This window comes from Mytilus edulis, chromosome 5 (genome assembly GCF_963676685.1).
Source record: "Mytilus edulis chromosome 5, xbMytEdul2.2, whole genome shotgun sequence".
In the NCBI taxonomy this organism is placed as follows: domain Eukaryota; kingdom Metazoa; phylum Mollusca; class Bivalvia; order Mytilida; family Mytilidae; genus Mytilus; species Mytilus edulis.
This window is the reverse complement of record NC_092348.1, coordinates 42,476,748-42,501,938: the sequence shown is the minus strand read 5'-3', so window position 1 is coordinate 42,501,938 and position 25,191 is coordinate 42,476,748. Positions and strand designations below refer to the sequence as shown.

At 31.2% G+C, this 25,191-nt stretch overlaps 2 protein-coding genes across 4 annotated transcripts in view; both read right to left on the bottom strand.

The window, feature by feature from the left end:
• LOC139523714 (guanine nucleotide-binding protein G(s) subunit alpha-like) overlaps nucleotides 1-25,191 on the bottom strand; it is a 73,257-nt gene that overhangs the window by 26,510 nt on the left and 21,556 nt on the right. For 2 of the 3 annotated variants that reach the window (XM_071317935.1, XM_071317934.1), the window contains exons 7-10: nucleotides 21,528-21,601; nucleotides 20,474-20,653; nucleotides 8,261-8,391; nucleotides 5,140-5,207 (exon numbers count right to left, since the gene is read on the bottom strand). In XM_071317935.1, the coding sequence (XP_071174036.1) occupies nucleotides 5,140-5,207; nucleotides 8,261-8,391; nucleotides 20,474-20,653; nucleotides 21,528-21,601 (453 nt within the window). Of the gene's footprint in view, nucleotides 1-2,251; nucleotides 2,272-5,139; nucleotides 5,208-8,260; nucleotides 8,392-20,473; nucleotides 20,654-21,527; nucleotides 21,602-25,191 lie in introns of all 3 variants that reach the window. The other variant, XM_071317936.1, reaches the window with a different exon arrangement.
• On the bottom strand, nucleotides 10,702-19,599 carry LOC139523713 (uncharacterized). The gene is made up of 5 exons (XM_071317933.1): nucleotides 19,509-19,599; nucleotides 18,165-18,249; nucleotides 17,291-17,388; nucleotides 16,352-16,457; nucleotides 10,702-14,033 (listed from the first exon to the last, which is right to left on the bottom strand). The coding sequence occupies exon 5, from the start codon at nucleotides 14,019-14,021 to the stop codon at nucleotides 11,919-11,921; it is 2,103 nt and encodes a 700-aa protein (XP_071174034.1). The 5' UTR covers nucleotides 14,022-14,033; nucleotides 16,352-16,457; nucleotides 17,291-17,388; nucleotides 18,165-18,249; nucleotides 19,509-19,599; the 3' UTR covers nucleotides 10,702-11,918.

Below are 25,191 nucleotides of genomic sequence, written 5' to 3'. Positions count from 1 at the left end.
GTGTAACCGACATTTATGTTTTATTCAAATTCAATGTCTTAACTTAATACTAAGTACATAAATAAGAACAAACCAAATGCATACCAAAAATTGACATGGGAAAATAAAAGTGAGCATTTAGAGAGTAAATTGTTCCTTCATTGTGAACATTGCATTGTATTATAAAAGAAACATAATAAGGTAATAGCTGGTTTTGGGTTATTTCCCTTTGTTTATAAGTGTAGGTCCACACATTAATCATTTTTTTCTACAACTTTAGTTACTTTTTTTATATGGTTTACTTTACAAGTATAACAAAAGAAGTACACATACATGTTATTAATAAATGCAGTGTACCTATTCATATTTTTACTTGAACATGTAAAGAATGTAAAGAATGTCCACCATAAATTGAGTATGTTATTTGTCCTAGACTAGCACTAGTTATAAAGCTAACCAGCCCTCTGCAATCTGTACACCAATAAAATCAGGACATGCTTAAATGTCAAACAAATGTTAAACCTATGTCAACTTGAACAAAACCAATATATATCCAAAACTTATCAGTCATTTTATATACAAAATTTGGTCAATTGTATCTCAAGCTATTTAAGTAGTCTAAATAACTGTTATACTTGGGAATGTCAGAATAACAGCAGAAATGAAAGGGTAATAAATTAACCCCATTCACTTGCCGACAAACTGTGAAGGGATGAACAATCATAAGTATTGCAACAAAGAATCATTCCACAGCATCCTTTACCATGTTGCTATAAACAGAACTTGACATTACGCAATTCTATTATCAATAATTATAAATGTCAATATAGCTGTTAATTTCTAATGCCTTATGTTGTCCAAGTCTAAAACATTGGGAGTGGTTAAATAGAGGTCTATTGGCTTTCTCAAAATTCCAACTTTGATGAAGATGTGTGCAACTGCAACATATTTTCAAACAGTTCATTTCCAACACTTCACTTTACTAAAATACTACTAATATTCATTGAAATGATCAATGAGTCTTTCTGAAGTTCAATCTTGACTGTCAAGGACTATTAATGACTGTCTATGACTGGATTTTACACAGACCAGTTTCTGACAGTTTTTGTTGAATTCTTTTATAATTACTGGAGTGTTTAAGAACATTTACTATCCAAGAAGGTCTTGAATGTCCAGCATTGTATGCATAAAGGATAAATTACAGAACTTACAAAATAATGATGTTTTTACAAACTTTAAAAAGCATTTTTAACGAACAAATTACAGTGGGCTAGTCAGTAATTATGTGACATATAACCACAACCATAAGTTCATACTTAGCTCCTGTACATCTAGACTAGGATATTTGAAATGTAAAATATGAACACTAAATGACTTACCCACATATACAAGTTTTTACACCAAGAGGACAGAGGAACAACAGTTTTACAATGTAAATGACCAATTATAAATTTGTCAACTTTTTCTTTCAATCCTTGCAAACATTGCTTTCCACTATTTTTTTTTTGCAATGATAATGAGCAAGAAAGAAAAGATAGCAAACAATCAACTACGATTGTTTTTCATAGGGAACCAGATTTTCTTCTTCTTCTGTAGCTTTTAGGATCTATTTGTGACTTAAGATCAACATCAGCAAATATTGCATTTATTTAAAATGAGAAGAGAATTTGCATGTGTGATAAGAACATGAGCCTTGCTTTGTAAAAGATCAACGTTCTGAACATGACATACAACCCTGGAACACTATGCTGGATGGCATTTCACCCCATTACAACACATTATTTTTTACACGAAACTGACAGTCATTTCAGGTTCTTTTGAAGCTAGGCGGTATTGGCTTTGCTCATTGATGAAGGCTGTATGGTGACCTATAGTTGGTAATTTCTGTGTCATTTGGTCTCAAGTGGAGAGTTGTCTCATTGACAATCATACCGTATCTTCTTGTTTTTACATAGTCTTTGTTCTTACTCCTAATTGCTGAAAGCAACATGTATCAATGTATGAGGCAAATAACCATGATGGTCAAAACTTTTCATAGTAAATAAAACATGTAACTTATTTAACATATTTAACACAACATTAAAAGTTCGGGAAAAAAATCAACAGAAGGGGAAACAAGGAAGAAAGAAACAAATGTAGAAACATTGTCTTACAACTGAAAACTCACCACTTCAGACATTCTATATCCAGTTATAAGCTAATGTAGCACATAAAGCAAATCAAAATAAATAATACACAAAAATATGTTAACTAAAACAGAATGAAAACTTACAGCAACTAAATGAATAGTTTCTACAAAAATATCAAATTATGGTGGCAACTGTTTACTAGAAATCTAACTAGCTTTAAGCAAATAATAAAATTATAGAGGCTATTGCTGACAGCATACTTGAGCATGAAGCACCTTGCCAACTTCTCATCTTTAAACTATTGATTGTTGCTCATTTAAAAAGCTTCTACAGCATGGAAAGGCAATCGTTAAGTAGCAAAGTATTGTGGATTTATTATTACTCATGGGATATGAATTTCAAGGATTTCATGGGTAGAGGTAAATCATAAATTCAAATGTTCAACATAGACCAAAATTTTCTATATGCTGGCAAATCCAGCTAATAAAATACCAATGAAAATATAATTTTCTCAATCCATGAAATAAATGAATCCCCAGTAGGAGTTTAATATAAAATAAATATATGCATCTTTTTGTTTTTTAAGTAAACATAAAAAAAAGCATATATTTAATCTTCTAAATGGTTTTGAAATGATAAATATTTTTTATGTATTCAGAATTTGCATCTACATGATGTCTTGTATAAATAGGTAAATTATGAAGAGAAATTAGAAGAATGGCATAAAAAAATGTAAAATACTGCAACTACTACTATTCTAATGGATCTATTTTGAATATATAGCTATCTGAAAACATATATTAAATTGTAAATCATGTGAAAAGAAAACATTGAAAGCCAGCAGAAAATGTCCTCACTGTTTTCTGTGCTTTAATTGTGAGATGAGAAGCTACATTAGTAAATGTCTGATGTATAAAAAATACATTTCACAGGAACTTTAAAAGATTTCAATCAAAATTCAGAGTAAAATCCAAATTGAACACTTTTCATTAAAAAGACATATGCCTCTAAAACTAAACACACCAATCTAATAATCTAAATCATATATCGAAAAAGTCGTCTACATACTTTGTTTGAGCATTGACAGATGAAAATCATACCGAAATATATAAAAAAAAAAAAAAAAAAAAAAAAAAACTAAATCCACTTTATTTTGGTAAGGGCTATTCAGGGGTTGAATTGAAGCTTTTTTGTGTACTGGCCAGCCGGACCAGTGGGCTAAAAACTCTACTGGTCCTGCAAAAAAAACTATTTAAAAAAACAAAAAAAAATAAATCCACTGAATTTTGGTAAGGGCTATTCAGGGGTTGAATTGAAGCTTTTTTGTGTACTGGTCCTGCAAAAATGACATTCATTTGACAAGCACTAATATAAATGATAGATGTTTAATTTATTTTGATGCTTTCGTTTACACAAGTTAGACAGGAACAAAGGGATAGTCTTGATTCTGATCTTGATAAAGGCTTTGATAATCTCAATGATTTTCTTTATCAAAAATCAGGATCAAGGACAGAAAAAATATCAACACTGTCTTCAACATCATCGCAATCCTCACGACGACCATAGGGTGTCTGACTGGGTTGTCTGGAGCGATTTTTTTCCCCATGAATTTTGGTATTTGCGTTTCCTTTTGTTAATTTCATATACTTTATTTAGATCTTCCTTTTGATTTTCACTTATTTTAACTTTTGTCCGGCAGTTTAACTCCTTCCCAAAATTTCCACATTTTATATTGTTGTGAAGGGCGCTCACCCGAGATATTAACTTGATCAATTGTAATACCCCCCAGTACCGTGTAATTGATTTCACAGGTAAATTGTTTTGTAAACTAACAGAGATTGCAATGCAGTGAGTGATTTTTATTGATAAATTTCTACTGGTTCGATGAACCACCAGCTGACAAAATCTACTGGTCTGACGCACATTCTACTGGTCCCGGACCAGCGCCAATTTCAACCCCTGGGGCTATTCCAGAAAAAATGTATTATAGTGTGAAAAGTTGCTTTGATACCCATCACCCATGTATTAATATATTGTGCCTTCCAACCCCCCATAATTTTTTTTCTGAAATAGCCCTAAATAACTCTACAAATACTAACAACTACCAGCGTCACAATGACAAATGAATGACGATTGAATGAAAAATAAAATACAAAATAATTTTGTAGAACTTTACATAAAGTTTCATGGTACCACTTTAAATGCTAAAAGTTCAAACAAAGCTGGAGAAGTTTTATTTAGTACTACAGGTGTGTATTAATATAATACTTGTGTGCAATATCACTTCTAAAAAAGTATATATTCAATCTAATAGAGTGAGATTAATTAAAGAGAAATTTTACTGCAAGTTCTTACCTAATTTTCATTGTTGTTTAATAAAATTTCTCATGTTATTACAGTCGTTCCGGTGTATAATATATCTAAATCCTTTTCTTGTAGGAAAATAAACGACGCGACTTATTCGTTCTTGAATCCGAGTTAAATTATCAAGGACTAATATAAACAAGATTGATTCAAATTCTTCAGAAATTTCAAATCCTTTTTTTAACTGTTTACATGTAAAGCAAGTTATACGTCCAATCTAACTGTGATGTTATCTTCTATATATTCTTCAGGACATTACACTTATCCTAATTATGGGTTTAATGGCATGCTTTCAACAGGAGACATTTGTTCTAAACAAGAACTGTAAGCCTGGATATCATAACATTTGTACAAGAAAAATAACTTTCTGATCAACAAATACCATTATGATGAATTCAAATTAGCAATGGAATACAATGCTCTGAATTTAAATGTTTTGTGGTGAAGGGAACAGGACAGGGATAGTGGTGAAGGGGACAGGACAGGGGTAGTACAAAGTTACATCTTACTCAAAACTGTTATCAACTCCTAATAAGATATAGGCTGCCATGAACAGACAGATAAGGCTATGAGTTAATTATACAGTAGATGCTCGCTCTCACAATTAAAGCAGACATAACAGCTGAATGTTAAGCCAAGTTGACATCACACTACAAATAGAACCTACCAAAAATTCATCACGTATGAAATATTTTGCTCTAACAACCTCTGCGTCTTCCCCTGGATCTACACAAGCTGAATAATAAAAATATAATTATAACATTACTTTATGTACAATGCATTCATTGGTCAACCTGCCTCTATTTTGTTTGTAAGTAATTATATATCAAAGTTCAATGTGACAATGATTAATAATAAATATGTATTGATATCTTGCTTTGATATGTTATTAAACGATCATTATGGTATTTTTTTTTGTAGTCTGATGAGTATTACGAAAATTAATTTATATATAGCATGTCTTATAACGGTGTATCCCACAACAAATACTGACGTCGGCAGAAGGCATTGAGTGTGATAATATATTTTGGGCTTTTAAAACTCATGTACTCTTTTAATAATGACTGCAACTGTGCTGACTGTAAAGTAACATTCTTTTAAATCATAAATATATAAATTATGCCATTTTATTTAAAATTTAAAACACATGTTACTTTTTCAGGTTGTAAAAAATTAACATAATGTCAGTAATTCAACTATTTGCGGTGGTGTATTCCTTTGCTTTTTCTGATTTTTCTGTGCATAAACTGATGTCATGGATGAATGGTTACCCCACAACCTTTCTTTTCTATAGTATGACATTTGTGCCATGGATGGATGGATATCCTTTCTTTTCTATTGTATGACATGATTGGTGACATTTAAACACTAAGATGACCATACTGATTGTTACAGATTGTATGACCTTACTTTGGGTTTTCATAAATCATCCTACAACCTTCTAGTAACTCAATAAATAATAATGGATGTACAATGAACAAAATAAGGATTATGATATTAGTAATGGTAATACTAAATAATAATAACAAACATGCAGGAAAAAAACAAAACAAGATAATCAACATATAGACATCTTAATCTAGTACAAACATGTATGCATTTTGTCAATACACCATAATAGAAAGTGAATTGGGCAACAAATTAAGCTCCTTAAATGTTTAGATTCCTTAAATGTTTAGATCAGATCATAAGTCTCTTTTGTTTCCAGTAAAATATTGCAACTTGGATTTCTAAATACTTGGCTCTATGACCTATATATTATAATATAATTGCAGATAATTTCAGGTTGATTTTTACAGAAGATTTTTTTGCATGGTACTGTGGACTCATTTATTTTGTAAATACCAATTTTCAAGGAATGAAGAAAACTAATATTTGTATGGATATTTGATATTGTGGTTTTGCCAAAGTCTGCAAATACAACTTATAGAAAATTTGCTCTTTCTAACTTCCCCAAAAATGCATGAAATCTGGTATCCCATGAATAAAAAGGTTTAAACAACAAAGTTCAACAACAATAATACATGGACTTTTCTCACTTTGAACCCATCTATGATTTGGAGGGTAAAAATCAAGATTTGATAGGTCTGTGTTTTGGTTTTCTAGGAAAATGAAAATAAAACAGACAAAAATAAAATAGAAATAAATATGAAGTAAACTAAACAAAAGCAAATCAAACAGTAATAAATAAAAGCATAGGTGTCAAACTTTCAAATCTCTATGTGAGAGATCTCTTTCTTTACGGAATTCCTAGTGGGGGTTAACTGAATAGTTATTTATTAATACTATTCTTTTTACAGATGAATTTTTATATCATTTTATTACATTCAAATAATTTAAATTGTTAATTAAAAACATCATTTGTAATACAATTGTCCAGCAGTTTCCTATAGAAAACCTCTCTCTCAAAACATTTTGATGAAGATTTTCATTTTTCTTTTTTAAATAGGGAGACTCCCATTGCCATTTGAAGAATTGACACCTATGTGAAATAAACTAAAGCTGTGAATAAAAATAAAGATTATGAAAATGATAAGTTGTGTACATGAATACAGTCTAAATTCCTGGACATTAAGAAACCTGTCTGCTAAAAATATTTCATTTTGAGACAGTTGTCATGTAAAACATTTAAAATTAACATAACAAAATGCTGTTGAGAAATAATTATCATCATGTTTGTACATTCATATGAAATTATCATGTGCAGCTGGATATAGCTAAAGTCAATGTTAAAATCATTTCTGAATTTTTTTAAGCATCCATTGAAACTACTCAAATATACATCTACCACATATAAGCTAAAAGCATAGTTTCAAATTGGGTAACATTTCTCAAAAACTTTGTTCTATAAGCAAGCCACTTAAGAACTATTGTGATGTATCCATCTGTTTTGAAATGTGACAAAATAAGAATGGCATTATTGTAGACTCATTTTGAAAATTGAAATGTAAATTGCACTGTTTCCAGTGATCAACGGATAAATCGTACATTCATTTGTTGTCCTTTAGTCCACCAATAGCATTAATCAATTAATATGCAGTTAAAAGCAGTGTACCAATACAAGTGCCGGTTAGTTCTTATATATATAACATCCCATGCCAAGATTAACCAGATGCTCTACAGCGCGCAGCTTTATACGACCACAGAGTTCGAACCCTGAACAGTTGGGGCAAGTATGGACACAAGGTTCAAGCTTGATACAGCTCTGAATTTGGATTGTGATTAAATAGTTGACACAACATAGGATTCTGACACAGAATGAATGTGGTCTAAGAACTTAAACTTAAAAACTTAAAAATTTTAAATTAGACATTTACCTATTATGGTCCAATATCCAAAATCTAAATACATGCTTAGTAGATTCAGCATATCAAAGAACCCCAATTATTCAATTTTTTATGAAATTAAACAAAGTTTAATTTTGGACCCTTTGGGGCCCCTTATTCCTAGATTTCTATTTACTTATACTAAAGTTAGTGTGCGAAAACATAGAAAAATGCTTATTTTGGGCCCTTTTTTGGCCCCTAATTCCTAAACTGTTGGGACCAAAACTCCCAAAATCAATCTCAATCTTCCTTTTGTGGTCATAAACCTTGTGTTTAAATTTCATAGATTTCTTTTTACTTAAACTAAAGTTATAGTGCGAAAACCAATGTGTCTTCGGGTGACGATGACTACGCCGACAAAGCTGCCAACGTCATACCAATATACTTACAAAAGTTTTTTGCAGTCGTATAAAAACCTAAATCAAACTTGTATTTTTGTACATCCTGACAACAATATCTTACCATCATTAGGTATTTGGTATCGTTTAAAGTCTGGGAAATAATCTTCAAGCTTTGATTTGCCAGCCTTAATTTTTTCAGCTAGAAGGTCTTGTTTGTTTAAAAATAATATAATGGAGATTGTTCGTAGCCACCTGTAAAAGATAAAAAGATATTTTATAAACTGGTTAAGAACAGCATAGATTAATACTAGAATGAGATTACTTGTAAAATATATGTAGAGTCAGATATTTTCAATATGTATTTGCATACTTATAATGTTTCAACACTTTTTGGGCCAAATTATGCATGCATTTATTATTGCACTTTCAACACAACAGACCAAAATGTGAAAATAAATTTTGAGATTTCAGGAAAAGCTGCATACTTTAAAGATATATGTCAGATTTTTGAATGCCAGTTATTTGCAGTAATAGAAACCTCACAACAACTTGCTAATTTACAATAGGTACATATTTAAACTATTTGTTCTAAGCCATTTATATTTTGCCTGTATCAAGTTAGGCTGTTTGGGTGATAAGCCATTTATATTTTGCCTGTATCAAGTTAGGCTGTTTGGGTGATATGTGTTGACTTTTGTTATGTTTGTACATTATTTATAATGATTTGTTAGTGAATGGTGCAGCCTGTCTTACTGCTCAATGTTTTTGGTAAGACTTGTTATCCTTTTTATGTAGTATACTAGCTATAAATCTTGATTTTGTGTAAGACTTTGGAATACACTTTTTGCTGATTGCTAGGAACAGTTGTTCAATTTCTGTATTATTGTCAAAAATAAATTGTTTCGATTTTCTTGATAGAAAGGACGATGTATGATAAGAGTCATTTTTGGCCCCCTCTCAGAACCTGGTCATATTTATACCATCAATAGCCCTTGGGCAGGTACTTAAAAAACAACTAACTTTTAGTTGTTCCTGTGACTGATTGGTTGCCTAGCAACCAATTTCTGAAATAAAACTTGCATTGTCTGTTTTTCGTCAAAAAATCTCTTTTTTAATGATTTTTGATGGTTTATTAAGTTAAACTATATTATATTGATAATCTGTTTAAAGTTTTTTTATTCTTTCAACAAAGAAAATAAATGTATTATGCATAGCAACTACAGAACACAGATAATTTTGCTTAGCAACCACACTATTACGGGCATGTAATGTCTGTATTTGCACAAACAAGTTACATTGGGTGTATGACAACAGCATAGTATTAATACAAACAAGCTAGTTTGTTCCATGCATCACTTTCAGACTTGAAATTTGCTTAGAAACTACCTAGCAACAAGGATTTTGCATAGCAACCAGACTATTTTTGGCATTTCACGTATGTAGTTGCACATACCACAAAACCACAAATAAATAGTTAATACCTACTGGCTAGATTTTCAAATGCATTTGTATTAACAATAGTATTTCCAAAAAAATCTACCTAGCAACGTGTATTTTCCATAGCAACCATACTATTTCATGCATTTAACGTATGTTGTTGTATACATAACATTCATTTGGTGCTTGACAACATATTATTCATACAGACAAGCTAGTTTGTTCCTTTCATAAGTTTCAGACTTGTATTTTGCTCAAAAACTACCTAGCAACATGTATTTTACATAGCAACCATACTATTTCAATAAATTAGTATGTATTTGCACATACACTTTTCATGGCATGACAACAACAAACTGTTTCTTCTTTCAAGCTCCGGTTTCCTATGCATCAGTTTTAAATATTATTTAAGTTCTTTGACCTAAAACTACCTTGCAATGTCAATTCTGCATGGTAACCATTTTTTTGGGAAAAAATGTTACATTTGTGTATAAAAATTATATGATTGATTTTGACAAATCAATGTTTTTTTCATATATATATATAAGCTGCAGTATTTTTTTTTATTGTAGCTGCATAACAATATGTGTATCTTATGATTTCTTCAGTATATACTATTTTTTAAAAGTCACAACAGGTTAAACATTTTAAAGTGCATTGGTTGCAAATGGAGCTTAATTGTATGCATAGTTCCAGAATTGCATTTCTTTGTGTGTTATGGGTTTCTTTTCAGATGAGTTGGGTAACCGTGGCTGTCTTTTTTACATTTCAGCATTATTTTTGTTTGAAAATTGACAGGTGTTCATTGTTTCTACTTTGTTAATCAAACTCACAATATGAAACTTCAAACCTTCAGTCAACTGTTTTTGCTAAATGTCAATAAGATTTTTTTTCTGTTCATTCTTCAAGGGATCATTTTTGTTTACACAAATTCTTTAGAATAAATAAAAGGTCACATTTTCTGTGTATCCAGTTGACAACACGTACTCTGTTGATTTAAAAATGTAGTATTTTACCTCTGTTCCATTACACATTTTTTTAGAAGCAGATTTTTTTTGTGTCATCCTATGAAATCTGTTTACCATACAGTTATAATTTGGTACCAAAGAAAACAACCAAATCTTAAAAAAAACACATATCCTTTTATTCATCCATACTATTATTGAAATGCAATAAAATAAAACATTATAAGTACCAGGGAAATGAGTTTGTCTGTCTGTCTTCCTGTCTATACATCTCACTAGTAAGTTAAAGGGATTTGAACTTACACGCACAAACACACTCATGACACATTTCTTTTTGCTTTCTTTTTTTGTAAATATCTCTATTTCCCATATTACCATTGAAAAAGATGTATTTAATCAAATAAGTGCAGATAAACATGCTCACACACACACACATTTTCTCTCTCTTTATCTTTTGCTCTCACTCTCTCTGTTTCTGTTTCCTTCTCTCTTTCAAATAGAATTTCATCAATGTAAAATATGTATTTCAAATCGATTTTTTGTATATATAGTCTTTCATTGCAGAATGAAAAAATAAACAAGATCAACTGAATCATACTCAAGCATTAAAAAATACTACCTCTCCTAAGTAAATGAACATCATTAACATACACACATACACACTTACACACAAATATAAACAAACAAAATTATTAAATGCAATATATGATAATTTAAGAGAATTACTTAATGGTCAACAAGCAAAATCAAACTTTATCTTATGTGACAAAGACTTTGTTTTGAATGGAATGTCATAAATCCAGCCAATGATTTTTTTTGAATTTTTGTAGCGACTAGAGATATTGTCTAAATATGCGCAAGTCCAAAGAAAAATATTATAACTATTTGTCCAGGACGATTTATGGAAAAATATACGAGGCAATTAATAGATGCAGTTATTAGATGAAAAAAAATGTCTATTCTGAATGAGTTCAAAATTTTGAACCATATTAAAGCTCTTATAAATCCTACATTTGACATATTTAAAAAAAGTATTTTGGTTTTTCATGAAAATATACTAAATAAAAAACATAAGCTGCCTGTATCTACTATTCAAATTGCCTGTTACAAATTGATTTTATAAGAAATAGCATTTACTATTTAATTATTCAGGTTAAATTTTTCACCATTTGTAATAGTAACTAGATTGTTATATATAAGGATTTCACAATTTAAAGGCAATTAATTTGATTGTATGATGTCCTAAATCATAAATATATATAAACAGATAATTATCAGACAATATGAAATTCAAGCAATTAAATATATAAAAACAAATAAAATTCATCTATTTACTAATTAAAGTTAATGAGGTTATACTGATAAGGAAACTATTGTCTACTCTTCAATACCAGCAGCTGATGTTGAGTGATTATCTGACAGTGTACCAGTATGTGCATATGAAATGGAGGTATTTCCTGATAAACGTGATGGCTTGAGACTTTTCATGTGCCGCTCTAGTCCCAAATACCACAGCACACTTGCCACATGTGCACAGCATCCCACCATCCGAGCCCCAACTTTGCATGTGCAGTACCATCCATTTACAGGCTTCTGCGTGACCTCACTTGATCGATCATTATAGTCAATCCATAATGTATGGATTGTGGATTTGGAATGTCTTGATTGTATTTTTACTTGCAGAAGAGTTTCAGAATCTTTGCAAAGTAAAAGTTCATAATTTCCGGATTCAGAGAGATGTTCCCTTGTGTATCCTGGTGCCTGTTTTAGCTGGTAGATACCTAATGTGATATCCCTTAACATTTCCTCTGTCAGCTTTGGGAAATTTTCAAGAACTGTGCCAGAAGCATTAATTGGTAGGTATACTGTTCTCCGTCTTATCAGGTTGTTCTCTTCTACATAAGTTTGCAGACTGTTTTCTAAGACTGAGCGGTCAAGCATCTTCTTTGCTACCTCTTCATTTTCAGGGTTGGAGACAAGGGGTCGTTTGTATTTATTTAGTATACCACCAGTAATTTTTACTAAATCACCAATACTGGATATCATTGTATTTGGAACCACCTTTTCAAAAAAATGAAATTGTTTTAATCTGGCATTCGTGCTTTCAACAACCCAGCGACATTTGGTTACCAAGCGCGTTAGATTAGCTTCATTCGTGGTCAACTGTTTTTTTCCTTTTACCATACAAACAGGCATCTTAACCATATACCCCTGATCCTCTAAGTATTGAACTGCATCCCTGAAACCCCTATCTACAATGCAGATATCATCATCTTTTAACCATGCTGTTATGTTCTCTAAGTTGTTTGTTATTGCATGTTTAGTTATGGACGCATCGTTATTGTGACCATCTGCAAAGTAAGGCCCTAAGATTGACAGAATATAGCCATCTGTCCCTACAATAATCATGGGTTTGACCAATGGGCGGTGTTTGTGCATACTGTAAGACATTCTTTGAAAATGGTAATCGCTACTTTTTTGAATGAAAATGTATGTGCCGTCGAGGACGATTACAGCTTGTCTTGGATCTGTCGTGAATAGTTGCTTAGCTACTGGTGTTGTATGCTTTTTTACAAAATCTTCGTGACTTATATGTTGAAAGCCTAGTGTATGTGGAACAAAGGTTTCCATTAATGTTCTTCTTGCTGCATGTATAATTCTCTGTACCTGAGATGTTTTCAACCCAAAAACTGTTCCCAGAATTTTGTTTGACAACCCGACACGGAGTTTGGTAAGAAATACTCCCAGACAAGTCCTTACTGACCTTACTCCAGAACTCCTAACAGTTGACATGTATCCGAGTAAATCACAAAACTGCTCCTTACTCAGTCCTGTTAAGTCATTATAATTTTCTTCCGTCATAAGTGCAGGTATATCAAAATTTAAACGTGAAGATGTCATTTTCATTATTGTTCTTAAATCATTTAAGAGACCTGTTATGTCAGTACGAGAGAAGTACTCATGTTGTTTTGATGACTGTAGAACATCTAATGCTTGTATTTTAAAAAACCTGCTTTCCATATGTATTTTGCAACATCGACTTTTTTGGTTAATGAAAATTCCTTTTTCAATAAATGATTGAGTTCTGGCTTCTGATGTTATTGTTACCAGACGATGCCTCGTGTTTCCTTCTTTCTTACATACAATGCAGTACCTGTGTGTTTTTGGTGCAGATTTAATTTCTAGCCTTATTGACTTTGGTGATGTGAAAACATTAGCTGCACATGCTCCAAGAATATGTTCCACATTTTTTTCCCAAGAATTGTTTGTCTCAATGGAGCGAGATCTAATTGTTTTATTGCAGTTTTTTACTTGTTTATAAAGTTTTGCGGTACAAGATGCACATAACCTGTCTGTATCTTGGACACATCTCTGCAATTTTTCTGTAAGGAATGTCTTCAATACACCACTGAAGCAGCGTCTTCTGTTATTTAGCTGGCATCTTTTCTTACAAAGACAGCAATTGATAGACTTTGTCATCTTGTAAAAATACTGGAATGAAAAAAAAAAAAAATTAACACTGTGAAATTGGACCTAAAGAACAAAAATCAAACAATAGTGAAATTTTGGACCCTTTGGACCTTAATGTAGACCAATTTAAAAAAAATAACCAAAAAATCAAGCTTAGTGTTATTTTGGAGCCTTGGAATCTTAATGTACAACAATTTGAAAATTTAACAAACTATTTAAACCAGATGCTTCACAGGGCACAGCTTTATTCAACAGCAGAATAAATATGGTCTGATAATGTGGTCTGATGAACTACAAAATATTTGTTTTACATATTATGGTCCATCATCCAAAATCTAAATACATGGCCATGGATTGATTCAGAATATCAAAGAATACCAAGAATAAAATTTTTGATGAAATCAAACAAAGTTTAATATTGGACCCTTTTGACCTCAATGTGGACCTGTTTGATATTCAACTGGGCAAAAAAATCGAAAATCTAAATATATGGTAAGATTAAGTATACCAAAGAACCCCTAATATTCAAATTTTGTTGAAATCAACCCAAGTTAAATTTTGGACCCCAATTTGGAAAACTTGAAAACTGGGCCCATAATCAAAAATCTAAATAGATGTTAAGATTCAGCATATCAAAGAACACCAAGATTTAATTTAGACCCTTTGGCCCTTTAGTAATGTAGACTAATTAGAAAATGGGACCAGACACTCAAAATCTAGCACAGATAGCATATCGAAGAACCCCAATAATTCTATTTTTGATGAAATCAAACACAGTTTTATTTGGGATCATTTTCACCTCACTGCAGTCCAACTTGATAACAGGCCCCAAAAATCTAAAATCTATAAAATACATGGTTAGATTAAGCATATCAAAGATCCCCATATGTTCAACTTTTGTTGAAATCAAACAAAGTTTGATTTTGCTCCATTTGGACCAACTTGAAAACTGGGCCCTTAATAAAAAAAACTAAATAACTGTTTAGATTCAGCTTATCAATTAATCCTAAGAATTCATTTTTGGTTAAAATCAAACTAAGTTATATTTGGGACCCTTTGGACCTTAATGTAGACCAATTTGAAAATGGGACCCAAAATTAAAAATCTAAATACATGGTAAGAATAGACATATCAAAGAACCCTGGATAATTCAATTTTTGATTAGATTAAACAAAGTTTAATTTTTTGATCCTTCAGACCTCATGTGGACTAATTTTAAAAGGGGGCTCTAAATCCAAAAACTTTTGTTCACGGTTACATTCAGCATAATTAAGGATGCAAAGAATTAAAGAATAAGACATCATTGAAATTGGCAAAGAAATAAGCAATCTATACACATATTGTTTTGGTCCCTATATATTATGTTTGGATTTCCCCAATATATTTGGATTACCTCCCTTAAGCTGCTTTAAAATTATCAAAATTGACATTTAACCAAGAACCCTTATGTTTCTACCTTTTAGTTCTTAATTCCTTTACAGTTATGGACATAACCCCTGAAATTAATCCTGCCTATTTATTTTGGTATGGAACCTTGTGTTATAATTTCAGAAAGATCCATACACTTACATACAAGTTATTGTCTGGGAACTAGAAAATGCTTACTTGGACACCTTTATAGGCACTTAATTCCTAAACTGTTGGGTCCATAAACCCACAATCTTGAGTTTAAATTTCATAGAGATTCATTTACTAAAACTATGGTTATTATCTGAAAACAAAGAGTCTTCCAACAAGAATGACAACAACGTGATACCAATATTTGACTGCAATAAATTTTTGCGGTTGCATAAAGATTAGAACAGTTCATATATTCAATAATCTGATCAAGCATCACAGAGATATATCTATTTAAAACCAATTTATTTATTTGTTGTGTTATACAAGGTTAATCTGTGGTCTGTTTATGTAGTGCATATATGTGTTTCTGGTTTTATATAGATAAGACAGTTGGTTTTCCCATTTTAATGGTTTTACTCTAGTAATTTTTGGGGCCCTTTACAGCTTGCTATTTGATATAAACCAAGGTGCCGTGGTAAAGGCTGTACCTTGACCTACATGTATAATGGTTTACTTTCATAAATTGTTACTTGGATGAAGAGTTGTTCGAGGTGGATTTAGGGGGGATGCCCTTTTCGGGAAAAAAAATGGTTGCTTATATAGGGAATCACTGAAGCGTGACTGGAGCTGGCCCCCTCTTTGGTCAGTTAGTGGGCCCCCACTTATGAAAATTTCTGGATCCGCCACTGGTTGTTTCATTGGCACTCATACGACAACTTCAAATATTTATTATCCGAATTCTGAATTTTCTAGTAAAAAAACATTTAACAAATACTTACTGTGAGGTATGCATTTGTTTATCTACTGTTCAACATCAGACATAGGTGTTCTGTAAACATTATAGCAAAATCAACATTCATGTTACAATGCATCTGTGGCGAAAATCTGAAAAGGAAAAATTAATATTTTACAATTTAAAAAAAACCAAAGATTTTACAACAAGGGTAGAAAACGTAAGAGTGCAAATGTAATGAATTAAAAAATAAATAAAATGTTATAATTGACATAAATATGTGCATGATATTTGACTTAAAATACAATCTATATAAATTAAATACATAAGTGGTTTTAATATATTTTCAAACTTTTTATTATGTATTGATTAATTGTTATTTGCTTTATGCTGCATTAGTTCAAAAAGGCTATATTGCAGTGATTTTATTATGATTATACAGAATATTTAATATTTAATGATATTATGCTGCTGATAAACTTGTGTATAGTGTTTTACTTCAGCAGCAAATATGTCATGCTTATTGGGATGAGAATATTTTAATGAAACACAAAGTGTAAATCAGTGGCTTATTTGTACTTTGAAAATGTACACTATTGTAAGGTTAACTTCTATAGCAAATGCACTAAGGGGTGGGGCGACGGTTCTGACCCCCTTGTTTTACTGCCAGATCAGCACTTATTTTTTAATTTTGAGGGGCTTTATACTTTTGCTTATAATTTTGTTGTACATGTACTAGTTGGATTTTTTTTTATTATGAAAAACTTTAAAGTTTGTTCTCAATTCAATAAAGATCTGAAGAAGATATCATGTCTAATATCTTCAACAACAGACTCACCACTTTCAAATGATAACCCTCACTGCCCCTGTCCAATGTATGTACATACATACATGTTCCAGGTTCTTTAGATTGCTGTGACTGAAATAATTTTGCAAGTTTTAATATTATAGTCTCCTACTGAAAATAAAAATAGCAAATACTTACGGGTACAATTCATCTTTCATGCATTTCTTTATAATTCATTTCCTGACTTAATTATTTTGTTGTCTTTTTATCCACACTAAAAACTTTTTCCAGATAATCTACAAAATAAAAAAAGAATTGATGAAAATCAAAGCAGCAAGGGATTTATTTATTAAAATAATCTTAAATGATTTTAACATTTGATTTTTTTTAACATGGTGAACTAGAAAGCAAGGAATGAAGATTAACCTTAACTAGCTGTCAGATTACTGCAAGTACTCTCAGTTCTGTTCATTGTGTCTTTTTGTTGGGATGTATAAGTATCCAGCCACGCCCACTAGTATGTTTGTCCATCTGATGAGTTAAGCCCTTTTCAACTGATTTTTATAGTTCATTCTTATGTTGTACTGTTATACTACTGTTCCAGGTTAGGGGAGAGTTGGGATCCCACTAACATGTCTAACCCAGCTACGTTATTCATGTATGTGCCTGTCCCAAGTCAGGAGCCTGGAATTCAGACTGGTTGTTGTTTCTTTATGTGTTCCATATTTTTTTCGTTCATTTGTTTAATTGAAATAAGGCTGTTAATTTTCTCTTTTGAATTGCTTTATATTGTCTTATCATGGCCTTTTATAGCTGACTATGCAGAATGGGCTTGCTCATTGTTGAAGGCCGTACAGTGACCTTTAGTTGTTAATGTTTGTGTCATTTTGGTCTCTTGTGGATAGTTGTCTCATTGGACATTGGCAATCATACCACATCTTCTTTTTTATACTAAATAAAAGAACTTTATTTTTCATATCTAAGAACCACACATGTTGAATTATTTAATTTATATTTGCAAGTTTCAATATAGTATCAAACTTAACAAAAGTTTGGAATAACAAAAACTTACAGTTAGAATTCATCTGTAATTCATTTCATGGCTCATTTATGGTGTACATGGCATATAAATTCTCATTCAAAACTTTTGAGACAGTCTACAAAATAAATTAAATATTTATGAAATTAAAAAACAACAAGGTATTTATTTCAAACAGTTTTTTAGGAAACCAATGAAAGGAAGTGAACCTAAATAAAAAATAATAATGTTTTTTTCATATATAAGAACAATTAACACATGTTTCACTTCCTTTTCACACTGACCTATTATAAAATGTTTTGAGTGTCTTCTTAATTGTAATTTGGAGGCAAACTCCCATCTGTTTTGGTTTGAGGAACAATAATAAGTCCTTTTAATTTGCAACATACAACTGGGAAGGAATTGTCAACCTGGATGATCTCTTTTTATTTTATTTTAATCCATCAAATTCTGTTTAACTTATTGTTTTTTTTAGTGTAAATGTATTTTGCATTTGATCTATGTCTGTTTAGAAATATTACCACAATTTACATTGACATATTTATATCAAGAATTGAAGCATTTATAAAAATTATTTGTTGTTTTTCTGGACATTTTTCTACTATAAATGCAATGCTACAGGGCTAAAAATAACTTGTTTTAGGTTTATATAGTCATACATCTACCCTCTTTCAGGTCGATAGGTTTACAATATTTGCATAATTTGTTATTTGTTGCTGCAACATTTTATAGAATTTGAATTTTCTTCATATAATCTGCTAATATATATTATATAATACACTAAGAAATGATTTATGGTTGTGTTATTTTATTTCTAACAAATATTTGAAAGGTAAATTTTTTAGAAACTACTTTTATTATGAATGCGAGGGGAGATAATCAGTTTAGGAATTCCGTACAAAAATGCAAATTGTTTTTTTTTAAATCCGATGGTTGACCATCTGGATGTCAAATTGCATTGACCGCGGTTACATTCGGAAAACGATTGATCTGCTAAAGCAATTCAATTTTTGCTTTCAAACAAGTATGATGTCTGTTCCTTCAATGGCTTCAGCCTCTGATCAGAAACGGCGGTGACCCCGAGTTTTTGTGAATTTATACTTCTTTGGTTTGGAAGTATTTATGGAACCTATGCATTATCCCAAGTAATGTTTGTAATATATATCTGTTTTTGACATACAACTATTACATTTTCCACTCTTTTTATAATTTCTGCTTTGTAATATAGTGAGCTAACATGTGACGTCTGCTCTTTTTCGTGAATTTATTTTTTGATTTCTTTCGTTTCTTCTTGGAACTTTTGATGGAACCCGTGCATTTTGCCACATGAGATTTATGATATATCTCTGTTTTTGCATGAATAAGTATTACATTTACCATTGAACTATAATCATATACTATCACAGCAGCGTTGTTTGTTGACTTTGATGCTATCCAGCTTCCCTGGCAACTGATACCGGAAGTTGTCAGACATAAATAAACCGCACGCAAAAATCAACGACTGTACATGATATTTTTTAAGGATTTAAATATGAGCGCAGTTGAGAACATCTATGAAATTTGTATATAATGCCAATACTATAACATACAAACCATATGTAAAATATTTTACATGTTCTCACTTGCGCTCATATTTTAATCACTCAAAGTAGAGTCAGAAAAGTACGATTTTCCGTATAGACACCCGTTTATAATTTATTCATAGTATCATTTATAATCGATTTCCTACAAAAACTTGAAAAATAAGTTTATTTCAACAAAAAATAAAACTTCAGTAACTGTTTGTGGTCATTTTTGCTCCAGACATTGTTTTTCATTTTTTTGCATACAAAGGGGCCAAATACTGCACTTATCATACATCGTCCTTTCAGAAATTCATTGTTATGATGAGGCTGTTTTAATTGCAACATCAGCTAATAGAACTTTTCATGACACAATCCTAAAAATAAGTGAGTTTCTTCTACTCCTTCAATAAATGAATGGGGAAGACACAGATGAAGCCCCCACTGTTATATGATGTTAAAAAGTGATACAACTCAGGAACCATAAAAATTTGTTTTTGATCAGAGTTTGTGGTAATAAGCATTTTGTATAAGTTTCATAACAATAGGTTATTGCAAACTTAAGTAAGAGAACGGAAACAAAAAATTCAGTAATTTTTCCATTTGTAAAGGGGCATAACTCTAGAATGATAAAAGGGATCCCATCAAATTCAAATTTGAACTGTGTTTTGTGGTAATTAGCTATAGCATTGTGTATAAGTTTCATAACATTTAATTGAGACGGACTCAAGTTACAGAACGGAAACCAATTTCGGGACGCACAACAAACATTGTATCTACCTGTTATTCCAAATACTTTGGAAAAGGTTTAATGACTCTCTGAGTCTATTTGTAGTAGCATCCTCTCTTAAAACAAGGTTATAACTACTGCAGGCTGTGACAAAAATGATAGCTGTAACATCGTTAAAACACTGAATCCATTTTCTTCTTTCATCTCTCTGGCCTCCCACATCAAACATACTGTCAAAAAAATAATTGTATTATTATTAAAACCAATACCAAAATGGATGACCATCATGATCATTCTTGACCCATGTAACAAGAAATATTTGCCACTGTACGGTAAGTTAACGACAATGAATCAATGGTATATCATGAATGCTTCTAAATACAAAAAAAAATATATTTATTTCATATTCTAGATGTTATTTGAGCATCAAATACTGTAAATTCAGAAATGATTTTGTGCATTTATTATTCCAATTTTGTCATTTCAGACTAAAATGCCATTTTAATTTTTGCAATGTTGAGAAAAATCCTGTTGAATTCATTAAAAAATTTCAAAATGCAAGTTTATAATATAAAATTCAATATTTTCCAATGACTAGAGAAAAGGCTTTTATCCAAAAAAAATATTTTTTGAAGGTGTTTAAAACTTATACAAGATGACCTTGGGCTGATATTGGTATCTTGGGATGCTACTGCATGTGATATGGATTTTGCCATGTATATTCACAATGTATTTGGTATCATGAAAGAATAAAGTACTTCGCTTGTTGTTTCTGTATCACATGTGGATATATTTTTTGTATGGTATGTTTTTAAGTTACATTTGACCTGTTAGCAAAGTAAGGTGAAAGGATAACTCTCATCTAACTTTGACTATTAGGTCATTCATTGTTTCATTGTTTTTTTGTTTTTATTTTGGTCAGTGGTTGGTGTAATCACCTGAATTTCTTGAACCTTTGTTATTAAACATATAGTACATTATATCTCCAAAAGTATATAATTTCTGTGTGTACCTCAAGTATTTAAGGATCTACCAACAATTTTTTTGTTCCAAGCTAGTTGAGTCCAAATATGGATTTCTTAACTAATATATAAAGTCACTTACTGAAAATTAACTTTTTCCACTTGAAATTTTGTTTCAAAGATTCCTGACGTTAATACTCTACACCGTAATATATCCTGCAAAAGAAAATGAACATTCAAATATTAATACAAATTCATTTGTTCTACACACGAAAAACATCATTACAATTTCAAAAGTATAATAATGTGACTCATAAGCGGATAAACAAACTTCCGTCAATGATCTGGTTCCTTGACTTGTTATTCCTTCGTTCATAGATAGTTGTATGTATAGCAGATTATTGGGGTTTCTACACATTGATATTATAAAATACTAGTTGCCTTCCACAATGTGAACATTTTTCGTGAATGAGCGCACATCAAATGAGCCAAACAGATTTGCATTGTTTCAAACAGTTGACATTTTATGATATCTATATGCAGAAAAGATGACTGCAATCTGTTAATCGTCATTTTCTCCTTCCTTAGACTGTTTTATGCTTGAATTGACACAAGGGAATCTTGGTAATATTGTGATTGTTAATAACTTTTCTTCAGGAATTGTGATGTCACTAACAATTTCTGCTTATATTTCAAAGCTATGATACAAGAGGAACTCAGGCCAGGGTGCTATAGGTGAAGGGGAAAATAATGAGGGTAGATATTGAACCTGAACTTTTGAAACTTCTGATTTTTTTTCTCATAATCTTCCATATTCACACTTTTCATCAGCATTTGACATATATTGTAGCAAAAAAGGCAAGTCCATATTAACTTCTCTTTCTTTAGATAAGTATAAACAGTAAATGCATTTTGGACAAACAGTTCTGTGTAAAGGGAGTAAAAGAGACGTTTTTCCACTGGCTTCAAGTGAATTATTTGGTTTATAATAGAAATCTTGTTACTTGTATGCATCATCATGAATTTAGACCTCTTAAAACAAAGTATAAGAGTACATTCAAGCATTTCTGTCAGTTTTATAGTCAATGCCTTTTTAATTTTTCATCTTATCAATGGCCTGTTGTAAATTTTTCACCCAATGACTTTTGTCCAGTTATGTAATATCTATGTCCATTAACATAGTTGGGAAATAACAGCCAGTCTTTCAGGCTAATAATAGAAACTCTTAGGCTAGACAGGCTATATTTGTGCCAAAAATACAGATATGAAGACAAAAAGTCAATAAGACAGCAACCTATCGACACAAAAATACAACTAGAAAGTCAACCAACCATCTTCAACAACAGATAAGTAACAACACAATATGGCATTTTTACTCTAAATCTCCTAGCGGCTATAATAGTTGTGAATAGATGTAACAGAGACAAGTAAAGATGTATACTCTAAAACTGATTAAAAGGTGTCAAAAAGTAATGCAAGTCATTCTATACCAGTTTTAACCATGCTTATACACTGGAGTTTTGATTCTTACACATTCTACCTAGACTAATAGTATTAATTCCAAAACTTGGCAAGCCATACATTATACATGTGCATTTACAAATGGTATATAAAAGATTTAAATGTGTCTATATAATTTTCCATGATCTAATTCACCTTAATCTAGGTTCAAGTTCATTGATAAAGAAATTTAAATGAAATTCTCAGACGGTATCAATATTACTGCACAGATCTTACAAAACAACATTAATGCACAAAACAGAGCATGACTTTCTGTCAACATCTTATATGATCAAACATTTTGAACTTTTTATAATGAATAATTTCATCCCCACCGAACCCCCAATAAATATTATAAGTAGCCATTTTCAAATAAAAAGCCTTCTAGATTTGTTAAGTTATTTAGTTAAAGAAGGGTTGTTGGATTAAATGCTGTACTATCTCTCTGAAGGTGCAAGTCTCTGACCTTTCTAATGTTTTATTTTGTGCAACTATTTTTTTCTTGATGAAAAGTCAAAAGATCAATTTCATAAGTCTGAATTATAAGTACCTAAGGTTAATACAAATATAATATTTTTGAATTTTAATGTTAAATTTCCTGAGAGCACTTTTGAAAAGAATAAGGGTCTCTGACCTCATATTTGAATGCCATATTAAATACGAGGTCAAAAAAAATGCAGCTGTGCATTGAAAACTCCAACACAATTTGTACTTTCATTAAATCCTTTAATACAAAAGGATTTAAGAATGTAACCTTAGGCCCCAATAAATGAAAATTTCACTCTTGAATATTATTTAAGACAAAAATATTACATGGTATAACTAACTATCACTATGGCAGAATCTAAAAGGAGTGTGTTCATGATTGCGCTTACAAACAATTGTTTTGATATTTTGTTAGCAGTGTTTGTGTGCTGTTCTAACTGCCATTGCAATACAACAGATTTTACTTTGGTAATTCCTGGATGGTAATAGGGTGAGAATATGAGACAGCTCATACAACTTCCAACTTTTTATAGTATAAAAATTTGACTGTGAAAAGATAAAATTTAAATATGATTCACCTCTTTTATCTCTGAAATGCTGCCTTGGACTTACTAAGGTGCATGGTTCTGCCAACATTTTTTACTTATAATTTTCATAATTATCAAAAATAAATTGGGTCTGAATTATACATTTTGCCTCCTTCACACATTTATCCATCCAATAATTGTGCCCCCAAAAAAAAGAAATAAAAAGCATTTGTACATTGCAAAAACATATACTAGGTAAATGTAAATATACAATTTTTTAACTTGTTTTGTTTTAACCCCACTTTTCAGTACCCCCTTTTGGGCTATTTCATGACAGCTTGTTTTTATTAGTGAGGAATCAAGAGTGCCCGGAGAAAACCACAAACCCTTGATAGGAAAACTGAAAATCCTTAGTCAATAAAGATTGGAGTCAATTGCATCCACACAAGCGTGGTTCGAACTCACAACATCAGTGTTGACTGGCTAGTGATTACAGTAGTAACTACTGAGACCATTCAGCCTTATGTAAATATACCCTAGTACTATAGCGGGGTCTTACTGGGATCTAAGTGTAACATGTGAAAGCCTAATTATCTAACCTGAAAATGAGAAATTAAAAGGGCTTTTCATTGCAATAATAACCAGGATACGTGATTCTGACAAAACAATAATTAGGATCGGGGTTCAGATCCACCAATGAGACAATACCTGGTATATTCTTAGGTGAAAAAAAGACCTGCATATATGTTAATGATTTAAACTATTGACTGGATGACCTAATTGACCTTTCTCTGGAATGACATTCTTTTACATGTGTTTTGTAAATATGTAAACATGTGCATTAGTGTACACAAACTGCTGCATGCAAGCTGTCTAGATTTCATTATTTCACAGTATTTGAAGAACTGCAAATGGCAGCTGAAACAGATATATCATGCCTTTGTTGTGTTTGTTAACAATAGTATAAGATCTTGTAGAAATTGCATGAAAAAAGACATTGTAACCAAACATGCCCATAAGGGACTAAACTCTCAACTTTATTCCATTTTAGGGAAACATAACGCACCTGAACTTTCCACAAACATGCATACTTGTATATGGATCAAACATTGCAACAGTCTCATGTGTAATCAATAACTACAAAACTTAAATGAAACTCCACTTTAAAAGTGGCATATGGTTAAAAGGTTCAACAACTTAAAGGGGACCATTGGAAAGTCTGCTTAAGTTTCATTTTTAGACCAATTCATAATTATTCTAGAAAATTGAAGTAAACTATGCAAAAAATAAAGA

What these genes read in the sequence shown, in the direction of transcription:
- LOC139523713 (XM_071317933.1), bottom strand. Translation starts at nt 14,021, where the DNA reads ATGACAAAGTCTATCAATTGCTGTCTTTGTAAGAAAAGATGCCAGCTA.